Raw genomic sequence first — 14,160 nt, forward strand, 5'->3', positions numbered from 1 at the left:
AAGGGTTAATCTACATGCTTTCTTGCATACCTCAATTGTGCTTCTAAATGAACAGGCTTTAAATATGGAGTTCTACAAGGACGACATGCTTTGAACCCAGAGGATCGTAACATGTTCGTAACTGTAGAGGTGCTTACTTCAACCCCAGTTTCTCTTACTAGTTTCTGTATGTCATTACGTGTTAAACGAGGGTTCTTACTAACTTCTCTGAGAACCTTCCTCTTGGTTCTCTCTGGAATTTTGGTGGGGCGTCCGGAACGGTGGAGTTTAGCAGTTGACCCTGTAAGCTTAAACTTGACAATTATGCTTTGAACAGTAGATTTCGGCACATTAAGTTGTGTAGCAATACCGGAAAGAGACATGAAACTTGTATGTTACAATAATTCGGTTTTTTTTAATCACTGGACACTTGTTTCCTGTTCGCCATGATGACCAAGCAGATAATGACAGAGACGGCGCTAAATTGCCAGAAGTACATTTTTTGCTGGCTAAATTCCAATAATTGTGAACCCAGTGCCTAGTTCTGGAATGGTATAATGTAGTTTATTCGCCAAACTAAACAAAAGTTTTACGGGAATATCAGTTTCTCCACACGTTCTGAACTGTACGAACACTTTCTGCTCATACTACGTTTGGTTATTTGTTTATAAACAGCTTATTTGTTGTTTAATTTACATAAATATTTACGTAGATGTGTGTTAGTGTAATATTTATAATACACTGTACTTCTATTAGCCTAATCGTGATACTTTTTTATGTTTGAGCAAAAAATCCACTCGGGACGCAGGGGTACGAACACTTTTTGTCGTAACTGTCATTACAGTCACAAATCTCTAAAACTACTCACTTGTAAACATTTTTGTGTAAATTTAGTATAAATACATGCAAATCTTGATTCATATATTGTTTTATTCAGATCTTATGTAAATGAAAATGTTCAAATTTGCCCGTTTTTATATACAAAATAGATTAATTTCTAAATTTCATTATCCAGGTCACAAAAGCAAAGTTTGAAGGGAATAATGGCCATTTTATGTACATTTACAATATAAGCAATTAATAAATAACACATACTATCCAGGGACAATATTTGTGTTACATAGTGTTATTATTTTACATTAAATACTCATTTCATCACTAACTGTTTTTAAATTATTACTTTAAATGTTCACCTTTTTTTATGCGCAAAACTACACTAAGTTATTTTAGGGTTAGCGAAGAGTCAACGCCATCAACCGCCAACTCTGGGACTACTTTTGACCAACAGTAAGTGAGAATGGCCGTCACATATAACGTCCCCACGGCTGAAAGGGTGAGTACTTACAGTGACAGGTTTTTATCCCGCAAGCTGCAAGACTTAACAATGAGGCCAGCATTAAAGGACATTCTGTTCTGTTGACTTTGACCACTCGAGAGCTCCAAATTGAACCGTTGCACGAGTTCGAATCGCTGGTAACTCTCACGGTGATCTTTTTTTTTTTTTTAATTTAAAATGATTTTCTAAAAACAAAACGCCAACGTTACATCACATTATGCAAGACAGATCGAAATAACACTAAATTATCTTTTGGTCTTATTTCCTACTGAAATTTACAGTCTTGTTGGTAAAGGAACTAGGATACAATAACATCACACTATGTGACCTCTAAGTTTTTCCTTGTACTACTCTCCTTGCCTCGAGGGCTTTCCTTTGGCTAAGGCTAGTAAACAAGGGTTTATTACGGAATGGCGCTCTTACAAATACAACATTCTTATTGGTCGAACACATCAACGTGCCCCGATTTCGATACAGTCCTTTTATTATTCTTCCCCTTTTTATTAACAGACGAGTACAAACAACCCCTGATGAAGTGTTCATTCGCAGCTTGGGTAAATTATCACTACAGGTGAGACAGCATTTCGGGCAACCTTTATTTTGTTTACAATCAATAGGCTGCTTTGATTAACAGTTATGTGTTTTCATATTTTTTATCTATTTCTCTTTTTTTTCGATAATAACGTTATTTTGTTTTAAATGGAAATTGTTGGCCCCTATATTCATGAATTGTAAGCTCGCGCATTCATATCAGATCTTTTCCGTCTGTCACATTGCGCATGCGTGAAATATCTGTTTTGTTTTTTTTCTCCGTGCTGTTGAACGTTGGATATCAGGTAAGAAACAAGTGATGATTGCTTGTAGATTTCATGTTCGCGATGTCATTATTTTAGTTAAGGGAACATAACGCCATATTTGATGGAGGTTGAGACTCGACACGTGCGAAATATAGCGATAATTATTGACTTTTCTTGTCAAAAACTGTGTATCGCTTATTTTGTTAAATACCATCGGCTCGATTTTACCGCGCGGGCTCAGCAGATAGCCCGATGTTATAACAAAACGCACACACACATTGCCGAGTGAGTCGCGATGAATTTATCGCAGCTACATGTTGAAATAATTGGAGGATTTTGTTCTCCATTCTGTTTGATTGTTTTTCGAATTTCGCGCAAAGCTACACGAGAGCTGTCAACGATAACTGTGTCCTAATTTAGTCGGATAAGACTGAGGGAAGGCAGCTAGTCATCACTACCCACCGCCAACTCTTAGGCTATTCTTTTACAAACGAATAATGGTATTTACCGTACCATTATGACGTTCCTATATCTGAAAGATCGAACATGTTTAGTGTGACGAGCGTTCGATTCTGCGACCCTCAGAATAGGAGTAGATTGCCCTAACAGCTTGGCCCACACTCTGTTTGAATCCCAGTTGTACCTGTCTCTCAGACGGTTGAGAAGTAGCATTTATCCATACGACGTGTATTTACTTATATTCAATGTACCTGTCCGTATTGTAACCAAGCAAAACGAATAGAGAAACTCTCACGTTTCCCTGTCATGCACTACATTCAAAGTTTCGAAGTGGTATTTTAATTTTAAATCCGCCAATTTTAATATATTATATACAAATATATAATGTACTTCTTCATGTAATAATACGTATCTATATACCAGGGTTTTGATTTTGTACTGCAATACGTGCTTTAAAAATGGTAAAAGTTTCAAATAAAGCTTTGTTTGTTTGTAACTGAGCACAAAGCTACACAATGGGCGACCTCTGCTCTGCTAACCACAGGTATCGAAAGACGAATTCTAGCGTTGTAAATCCGCAGACATACCACTGTGCCTCGGTGACGAGGGCTTCAAATAGAGGAGTCCCCCGCTAGTACAGAGGTAAGTCTACGGGTTCGATTCCCCGTTCGATGGACTCAGCAGAGAGCCCGATGTGGCTTTGCTACAAGAAGACAAACAAACAAATCAAATAGGGGATAAAACTAATTTTACGAAGCTCAATTTGCACAGCTTACATGTGTTTTATAATTACAGGAAGTGTATGTATAAGAAAATAAACGTTTTTTACAATTGAACATTGAAATCCATAATATAAAACTACTAGCAAGTTTCATTAAACATTATATCGTATCGCAAGAGTACTAAAGGTGCATTATATAAGTATCAAATAACTTTGCTATAGAAATGATCCATAGTGTGTATGGGTAAACATCCAGTATCCAGATTTGCCTGGCACATTTTACAGTAGTTTTATATGTGAGAACTGAAATCTGCCTTAAGTGCACATGGGTTATGTTATTTTAGGATTTGTGCTCGAAAGGTAGATAAAAAAAATCCCTGATATAACGCATACATTTTCGTTATTTTGTTTATAAACTTTGGCTTATCCGTTAAATTAGTGAATTATTATTTTCCACAAAGCAGAGCATGGTATACAATTAACATATAGTACTGTCGTTAAAGATTTAATAACAAAAACAAAACACATTGCTTTTTGTATAGTGTCTACTATCTTAATGGGTATTCTAAACTACTATTAATATAAACCACCACAAAAATTAAGTTTTTATTTTTCCAACTGTGCGTTTAACTTTCACCAGTGAGTTTCCTTGGGTCTAGTTCCCATACCCATAACGTATTTGGCCAGTGAGTTTCCTTGGGTCTAGTTCCCATACCCATAACGTATTTGGCTAGTGAGTTTCCTTGGGTCTAGTTCCCATACCCATAACGTATTTGGTTGTTGTTTTTCTGAACAGTTTTGAAAGTTTCATTATCGCTAACATTTCTGGCGAACATCTAAACTTGATGCTAGCGATATACGAAGAAACTGTAATTTTATTTCTGCTCGACTACTCAAACGATTTGAGCTTGTCTAAAAATGTCACCTTAAAAGTCAAACACTACATTTTGATTCACTATGTTACAGACTAGTATACGCATACTACGACCTAACGAATTAAACAAATCAGTTCTGACAGAAGGTCAAAAATACTTCAGCGTCAAAAAAAAAAGTTAATTTGAAAGGTAAATAAAAACCGTTTATTGGACAGTTTTTTTTCTCAGCTAGGTGGAGCCATCTTTAATTTTGAAGTGATAGGCTAAAGGGTGCACTAAAAGAGTGCTAACACATTTCACAATGTGGAACTATGTGTGCATTATAAGGAGTGCTAACACATTCCACAATGTGGAACTATGTGTGCATTATAAGTAGTGCTAACACATTCTACAATGTAGGACTATGTGTGCATCATAAGGAGTGCTAACACATTCCACAATGTGGAACTATGTGTGCATTATAAGGAGTGCTAACACATTCCACAATGTGGAACTATGTGTGCATTATAAGTAGTGCTAACACATTCTACAATGTAGGACTATGTGTGCATTATAAGGAGTGCTAACACATTCCACAATGTGGAACTATGTGTGCATTATAAGAAGCGCTAACATATTTCACAATGTCGGATTATGTGTGCATTATAAGTAGCGCTAACACATTCCACAATGTGGAACTATGGGCGTATTATAATTAGTGCTAATAAGTTCTGAAATATGAGATTGTAGGTGCATTACAAGGAATAATAGCACATTCTACAATGGGAGCATTATAAAGAGTGCTGATAAAATTTCGTTATTTGATTAAACAACTACAACAATACTGAAAGCTGTTAACTGTATTCTACCAATAAACAATTTGAGAGAGACGTACACGTGGTCCTTGTGCAGGAGTTAACACAATCTGGAACAAACAAAGAAAAACACTCAATTAAATGACGTATAGTATTGATGGACCAGTCAGAGCCAATCAGTTAGACTTAAGTTATTACAATGTAATTAGTATTTACTGGGTTTATCCTTGATTATCTACTATTTATTCATTAGATTCTAATACCCTGAAGTCTGCCAAGCTTCGCTGCAGCTGAGCGGTGTTTTCTCTTTCTTCCTTATGAGATGGATCCGAAGTTGGGAAATAGTGAGTCAGCTACCATGAATGTTCCTAAGAAACAACACAGGTCTATTCATATGGATCTGGTGTGGAGAAATGTGTGGATTTTTGTTATGTTACACATTGCAGCACTGATCGGTTTAGTTCTATCTTTTACTGTGCCGTTGAAAGCTTGGGCACTCGGTAAGTTTAATAGTAATATTTTATTGTTGTTTTGTTTTATACACAATTAAATCTGATTGTCCAAGTGTAACGTTCTGTAGATGAAGATATGTGCTAAAAACTGGTTTGTTTCTTTCTTTTTTGAACTTCGCGCAAAGCTACACGAGGGCTATCTGCGCTAATCGTCCCTAATTTAGCAGTGTAAGACTAGAGGGAAGGTAGCTAGTCATCATCACCCACCGCCAACTCTTAGGCTACTCTTTTACAAACGAATAGTGGGATTGACCGTCACATTGTAACGCCCTCACGGCTGAAAGGGCGAGCATGTTTGGTGCGAGTGGGATTCGAACCCGCGGCTCTCGGATTACGAGTCGAACGCCTTAACACACTCGACCATGCCGGGCCCCAATCGGTTTTTAATTTCTCGATTGTTTCCATAGTATCGCTACAATCTACTACATAAGGACGCACAGCCATGGCCTAGCATGGCCAAGCGCGTTAAGGCGTGCGGCTCGTAATCCGAGGGTCGCGGGTTCGCGCTCGCGTCGCGCTAAACATGCTGGCCCTCCCAGCCGTGGGGGCATATAATGTGACGGTCAATCCCACTATTCGTTGGTAAAAGAGTAGCCCAAGAGTTGGCGGCGGGTGGTGATGACTAGCTGCCTTCCCTCTAGTCTTACACTGCTAAATTAGGGACGGCTAGCACAGATAGCCCTCGAGTAGCTTTGTGCGAAATTCCAAAACAAACGAAAAGCCACCCATCCGGTTCGCCGATATTTTGGCCGTTGCGGTAGCAATCAATACGCAACATGTACAGAACTACGTCGCTTTCTGCGCGACAAGCAAGTTCGTCTTTTTTTTAAATACTTTCAGCTGTGTATACATGTATATGAAACATGCGATACTCTGATTTGGTTGGGCATATAATTAGATTTAAGTGTAGGTTGGTAGAGATCGTGATGACTGAAGAGTATAAAACAGAATCGGATACATGCGCACCCCACGCTTCGTATTGCTTGCGTACAAAAATCATAATCATTGGTTGAAATTCTCCATTACATTTACTTGATTGTGAAGGAGGCACATTGACGAGATGTCTCCAATTTTATTCCAATCGGAACCCTCGGCTATAACTCTGTAATAATCTGTATGTTTTACCCGCAGCACATTACAATTTCGAAAATGTCCAAAATAGAGTGCGATTCAATAACTCAGTAGGCTTAAAAAGTTTGTTTGTTTCTGAATTTCGCGTATAGCTACACGAGGGCTATCTACGCTAACCGTCCCTAATTTTACAGTGTAAGACTGGAGGGACATGTGGTTAGGTGCTCGACTCGCAGTCTGAGAGTCGCGGTTTCAAGTCACCGTCACATCAAACATGCTCGCCCCGGCATGGCCAAGCGTGTTAAGGCGTGCGACTCGTAATCTGAGGGTCGCGGGTTCGCATCCCCGTCGCGCCAAACATGCTCGTCCTTTTAGCCGTGGGGACGTTATAATGTGACAGCAATATAGTAGTCCAAGAGTTTGCGGTGAGTGATGAGCTGCCTTTCCTCTAGTCTCACACTGCTAAATTTAGTACGACTAACACAGATAGCCCTCGTGTAGCTGTTCGCGAAATTTAAAAGAAACAAATATTCTCACGCGTGCGCTAAATTGTAATAGTACTCCAGCAATAACTGGGCAGTTTAAGAACACTGGCACTGCTAAAATCAACTACATTACAAATCAAAGAGAACTGAACATTGAAAAACTTTGACCAGAAATTACACAGGCAATAAAAATTGCTGATTACGTATCGTTTGTAATTATGATCGAATTGCTGACCTTACAGAGATTTTACACCATGTCCCAAACAAATATATTTTATCAACAAATAAATTCTAAAGGTTAAATCAATGTTCTCTTACGTTATTATAAACATTATAAAACCAATACTAATTAGATTTTCAATCATTTTCATAAAACCACCAGCTAATAACTACAAAAACAGAACAGAATAAAAACTGCCAACCACTTAGGATAGTTCTTTGTTTCTTGTAGGCGTAATAAGCTCCTATTGCTCAGGTCTAGGAGTAACTGCTGGTGCCCACCGCCTTTGGTGTCACCGAACTTACAAGGCGAAACTTCCTTTAAGAATTCTACTAATGCTGTTCAATTGCACTGCTTGTCAGGTAAGGTGAGAAGTTGTGTTTTTATACGTCTATTTACCTTAAATATTTAGACTTTCTCTGATTTTAGTGAAAGTGTTGAAGGCGCTAATTATAAAAGATGTGAAACATTATATACAAAAGCTCTTCTTTCTGATCTGAATAATAGACGGTCTTCGCTAGATTTAAACAAATTCATTGTTTGAAAAGCTATTTAGTAACAGATAATTTCATTGGTTTGAAAGCATTTTAGTAACAGAGAATTTCACTGGTTGAAAAGCAATTTAGTAACATAGAATTTTATTGGTGGAAAAGCCTTATATCGCATCCATAGAACATGAGCCTTATGTGAATATTTTCTAATGTTTATATGATCTTTGTGTAGGTGATACTTTATGAACTTACCTGTATAGATATTTTGTGTTCGTTTGAAAGTGAGTACTCAATAAAAAATTCCTTTTTCTTTCCATCTCAACCAATCTATCTACAATCTACTTGGGTTTCATTGTTGTTGATTTTAATCTGGGGCTTGGATGATAGCTAATGACTGCTCAACGCAATATTAGAGGGCTCGTTGATGCGTTTTAATGTCTCACAGTAGTGTATTATGCATTGTGTGCTATGTTTTCATACACTTTTACAGTGAAGCTGTAAGGTATTGTGTATTTTGGCTCGCTTATTACTGTCATTATTACTCTTATTACTGTCATTATTACTCTTATTACTGTCATTATTAGTTACAGTCCACCAACTGGAGGTTCAAAGGACACCAAGTAACGGAATGTGGTTGTTTGACCATGTGAACTCTGACTGAGATAGTCAACAATAAAGGCATAACCACAACAGTTATTAATATAAAAATAACAACAAAAAACACAATCACAACAGTTATTAATATAAAAATAACAACGAAAAACACAATCACAACAGTTATTAATATAAAAATAACAACGAAAAACACAATCACAACAGTTATTAATATAAAAATAACAACAAAAAACACAATCACAACAGTTATTAATATAAAAATAACAACAAAAAGCACAATCACAACAGTTATTAATATAAAAATAACAACAAAAAGCACAATCACAACAGTTATTAATATAAAAATAACAACAAAAAACACAATCACAACAGTTATTAATATAAAAATAACAACAAAAACACAATCACAACAGTTATTAATATAAAAATAACAACAAAAAGCACAATCACAACAGTTATTATATAAAAATAACAAAAAACACAATCACATCAGTAATTAATATAAAAATAACAACAAAAACACAATCACAACAGTAATTAATATAAAAATAACAACAAAAAAAACACAATCACAACAGTTATTAATATAAAATAACAACAAAAAACACAATCACAACAGTTATTAATATAAAAATAACAACAAAAACACAATCACAACAGTAATTAAAATAAAAATAACAACAAAAACACAATCACAACAGTAATTAATATAAAAATAACAACAAAAAACACAATCACAACAGTTATTAATATAAAAATAACAACAAAAAACACAATCACAACAGTTATTATATAAAAAATAACAACAAAAAACACAATCATAACAGTTATTAATATAAAAATAACAACAAAACGCAATCACAACAGTTATTATATAAAAATAACAACAACAAACGCAATCACAACAGTTATTATATAAAAATAACAACAAACACAATCACAACAGTTATTATATAAAAATAACAACAAAAACACAATCACAACAGTTATTATATAAAAGTAACAACAAAAAACACAATCACAACAGTTATTATATAAAAATAACAACAAAAAACACAATCACAACAGTTATTATATAAAAAATAACAACAAAAACACAATCACAACAGTTATTATATAAAAAATAACAACAAAAACACAATCACAACAGTTATTATATAAAAGTAACAACAAAAAACACAATCACAACAGTTATTATATAAAAATAACAACAAAAAACACAATCACAACAGTTATTATATAAAAGTAACAACAAAAACACAATCACAACAGTTATTAATATAAAAATAACAACAAAAAACACAATCACAACAGTTATTAATATAAAAATAACAACAAAAACACAATCACAACAGTTATTAATATAAAAATAACAACAAAAAACACAATCACAACAGTTATTATATAAAAATAACAACAAAAAACACAATCACAACAGTTATTAATATAAAAATAACAACAAAAAGCACAATCACAACACTTATTAATATAAAAATAACAACAAAAACACAATCACAACAGTTATTAATATAAAAATAACAACAAAAAGCACAATCACAACAGTTATTATATAAAAATAACAAAAAACACAATCACATCAATAATTAATATAAAAATAACAACAAAAACACAATCACAACAGTAATTAATATAAAAATAACAACAAAAAACACAATCACAACAGTTATTAATATAAAAATAACAACAAAAAACACAATCACAACAGTTATTATATAAAAATAACAACAAAAAAACACAATCATAACAGTTATTAATATAAAAATAACAATAAGAAACGCAATCACAACAGTTATTATATAAAAATAACAACAACAAACGCAATCACAACAGTTATTATATAAAAATAACAACAAACACAATCACAACAGTTATTATATAAAAATAACAACAAAAACACAATCACAACAGTTATTATATAAAAGTAACAACAAAAAACACAATCACAACAGTTATTATATAAAAATAACAACAAAAAACACAATCACAACAGTTATTATATAAAAATAACAACAAAAAACACAATCACAACAGTTATTATATAAAAATAACAACAAAACACAATCACAACAGTTATTATATAAAAGTAACAACAAAAAACACAATCACAACAGTTATTATATAAAAATAACAACAAAAAACACAATCACAACAGTTATTATATAAAAGTAACAACAAAAAACACAATCACAACAGTTATTAATATAAAAATAACAACAAAAAACACAATCACAACAGTTATTAATATAAAAATAACAACAAAAAACACAATCACAACAGTTATTAATATAAAAATAACAACAAAAAACACAATCACAACAGTTATTATATAAAAATAACAACAAAACACAATCACAACAGTTATTAATATAAAAATAACAACAAAAAAGCACAATCACAACAGTTATTAATATAAAAATAACAACAAAACACAATCACAACAGTTATTAATATAAAAATAACAACAAAAAAGCACAATCACAACAGTTATTATATAAAAAAATAACAAAAAAACACAATCACATCAATAATTAATATAAAAATAACAACAAAAACACAATCACAACAGTAATTAATATAAAAAATAACAACAAAAAACACAATCACAACAGTTATTATATAAAAAAGTAACAACAAAAAACACAATCACAACAGTTATTATATAAAAATAACAACAAAAAAACACAATCACAACAGTTATTATATAAAAAATAACAACAACAAACGCAATCACAACAGTTATTATATAAAAATAACAACAACAAACACAATCACAACAGTTATTATATAAAAATAACAACAAAAACACAATCACAACAGTTATTATATAAAAGTAACAACAAAAAACACAATCACAACAGTTATTATATAAAAATAACAACAAGAAACACAATCACAACAGTTATTAATATAAAAATAACAACGAAAAACACAATCACAACAGTTATTAATATAAAAATAACGAAAAACACAATCACAACAGTTATTAATATAAAAATAACAACAAAAAACACAATCACAACAGTTATTATATAAAAAATAACAACAAAAAACACAATCATAACAGTTATTAATATAAAAATAACAATAAGAAACGCAATCACAACAGTTATTATATAAAAATAACAACAACAAACGCAATCACAACAGTTATTATATAAAAATAACAACAAACACAATCACAACAGTTATTATATAAAAGTAACAACAAAAAACACAATCACAACAGTTATTATATAAAAGTAACAACAAAAAACACAATCACAACAGTTATTATATAAAAATAACAACAAAAAACACAATCACAACAGTTATTATATAAAAGTAACAACAAAAACACAATCACAACAGTTATTATATAAAAATAACAACAAAAAACACAATCACAACAGTTATTATATAAAAGTAACAACAAAAAACACAATCACAACAGTTATTATATAAAAAAATAACAACAAAAACACAATCACAACAGTTATTATATAAAAATAACAACAAAAAACACAATCACAACAGTTATTAATATAAAAATAACAACAAAAAACACAATCACAACAGTTATTAATATAAAAATAACAACAAAAAACACAATCACAACAGTTATTAATATAAAATAACAACAAAAAAACACAATCACAACAGTTATTATATAAAAAATAACAACAAAAAACACAATCACAACAGTTATTAATATAAAAATAACAACAAAAAGCACAATCACAACACTTATTAATATAAAAATAACAACAAAAACACAATCACAACAGTTATTAATATAAAAATAACAACAAAAAGCACAATCACAACAGTTATTATATAAAAATAACAAAAAACACAATCACATCAATAATTAATATAAAAATAACAACAAAAACACAATCACAACAGTAATTAATATAAAAATAACAACAAAAAACACAATCACAACAGTTATTATATAAAAGTAACAACAAAAAACACAATCACAACAGTTATTATATAAAAATAACAACAAAAAACACAATCACAACAGTTATTATATAAAAATAACAACAACAAACGCAATCACAACAGTTATTATATAAAAATAACAACAACAAACACAATCACAACAGTTATTATATAAAAATAACAACAAAAACACAATCACAACAGTTATTATATAAAAGTAACAACAAAAAACACAATCACAACAGTTATTATATAAAAATAACAACAAAAACACAATCACAACAGTTATTAATATAAAAATAACAACGAAAAACACAATCACAACAGTTATTAATATAAAAATAACAACGAAAAACACAATCACAACAGTTATTAATATAAAAATAACAACAAAAACACAATCACAACAGTTACTATATAAAAAATAACAACAAAAAACACAATCACAACAGTTATTAATATAAAAATAACAACAAAAAAACACAATCACAACAGTTATTAATATAAAAATAACAACAAAAACACAATCACAACAGTTATTAATATAAAAATAACAACAAAAAGCACAATCACAACAGTTATTATATAAAAATAACAAAAAACACAATCACATCAGTACTTAATATAAAAATAACAACAAAAACACAATCACAACAGTAATTAATATAAAAATAACAACAAAAACACAATCACAACAGTTATTAATATAAAAATAACAACAAAAAACACAATCACAACAGTTATTAATATAAAAATAACAACAAAAACACAATCACAACAGTAATTAATATAAAAATAACAACAAAAACACAATCACAACAGTAATTAATATAAAAATAACAACAAAAAACACAATCATAACAGTTATTAATATAAAAATAACAACAAAAAACACAATCACAATAGTTATTAATATAAAAATAACAACAAAAAACACAATCACAATAGTTATTAATATAAAAATAACAACAAAAAACACAATCACAACAGTTATTAATATAAAAATAACAACAAAAAACACAATCACAACAGTTATTAATATAAAAATAACAACAAAAAAACACAATCACAACAGTTATTATAAAAAAAATAACAACAAAAACACAATCACAACAGTTATTAATATAAAAATAACAACAAAAAACACAATCACAACAGTTATTAATATAAAAATAACAACAAAAAACACAATCACAACAGTTATTAATATAAAATAACAACAAAAACACAATCACAACAGTTATTAATATAAAAATAACAACAAAAACACAATCACAACAGTTATTAATATAAAAATAACAACAAAAACACAATCACAACAGTTATTATATAAAAATAACAACAAAAAACACAATCACAACAGTTATTATATAAAAATAACAACAAAAAACACAATCACAACAGTTATTATATAAAAATAACAACAAAAAACACAATCACAACAGTTATTATATAAAAATAACAACAACAAACGCAATCACAACAGTTATTATATAAAAATAACAACAACAAACACAATCACAACAGTTATTAATATAAAATAACAACGAAAACACAATCACAACAGTTATTAATATAAAAATAACAACGAAAACACAATCACAACAGTTATTAATATAAAAATAACAACAAAAAAACACAATCACAACAGTTATTATATAAAAAATAACAACAAAAAAACACAATCACAACAGTTATTAATATAAAAATAACAACAAAAAAGCACAATCACAACACTTATTAATATAAAAATAACAACAAAAAAAACACAATCACAACAGTTATTAATATAAAAATAACAACAAAAAACACAATCACAACAGTTATTAATATAAAAATAACAAGAAAAACACAATC

At 30.6% G+C, this 14,160-nt stretch overlaps 1 protein-coding gene across 3 annotated transcripts in view; it reads left to right on the forward strand.

Annotated features, from left to right (window-relative positions):
- Positions 1-1,729: 1,729 nt before the first annotated feature.
- LOC143234386 (acyl-CoA desaturase-like) overlaps positions 1,730-14,160 on the forward strand; it is a 34,788-nt gene continuing 22,357 nt past the window's right edge. Inside the window, exons 1-3 of one of the 3 annotated variants that reach the window (XM_076471707.1) lie at positions 1,730-1,886; positions 5,215-5,461; positions 7,481-7,611. In XM_076471707.1, the coding sequence (XP_076327822.1) occupies positions 5,284-5,461; positions 7,481-7,611 (309 nt within the window). In that variant the 5' untranslated portion in view covers positions 1,730-1,886; positions 5,215-5,283. Of the gene's footprint in view, positions 1,887-2,128; positions 2,152-5,214; positions 5,462-7,480; positions 7,612-14,160 lie in introns of those variants that run through there. The other 2 variants (XM_076471708.1, XM_076471709.1) reach the window with 2 other exon arrangements.

This window comes from Tachypleus tridentatus, chromosome 12, assembly GCF_004210375.1.
Source record: "Tachypleus tridentatus isolate NWPU-2018 chromosome 12, ASM421037v1, whole genome shotgun sequence".
NCBI lineage: Eukaryota > Metazoa > Arthropoda > Merostomata > Xiphosura > Limulidae > Tachypleus > Tachypleus tridentatus.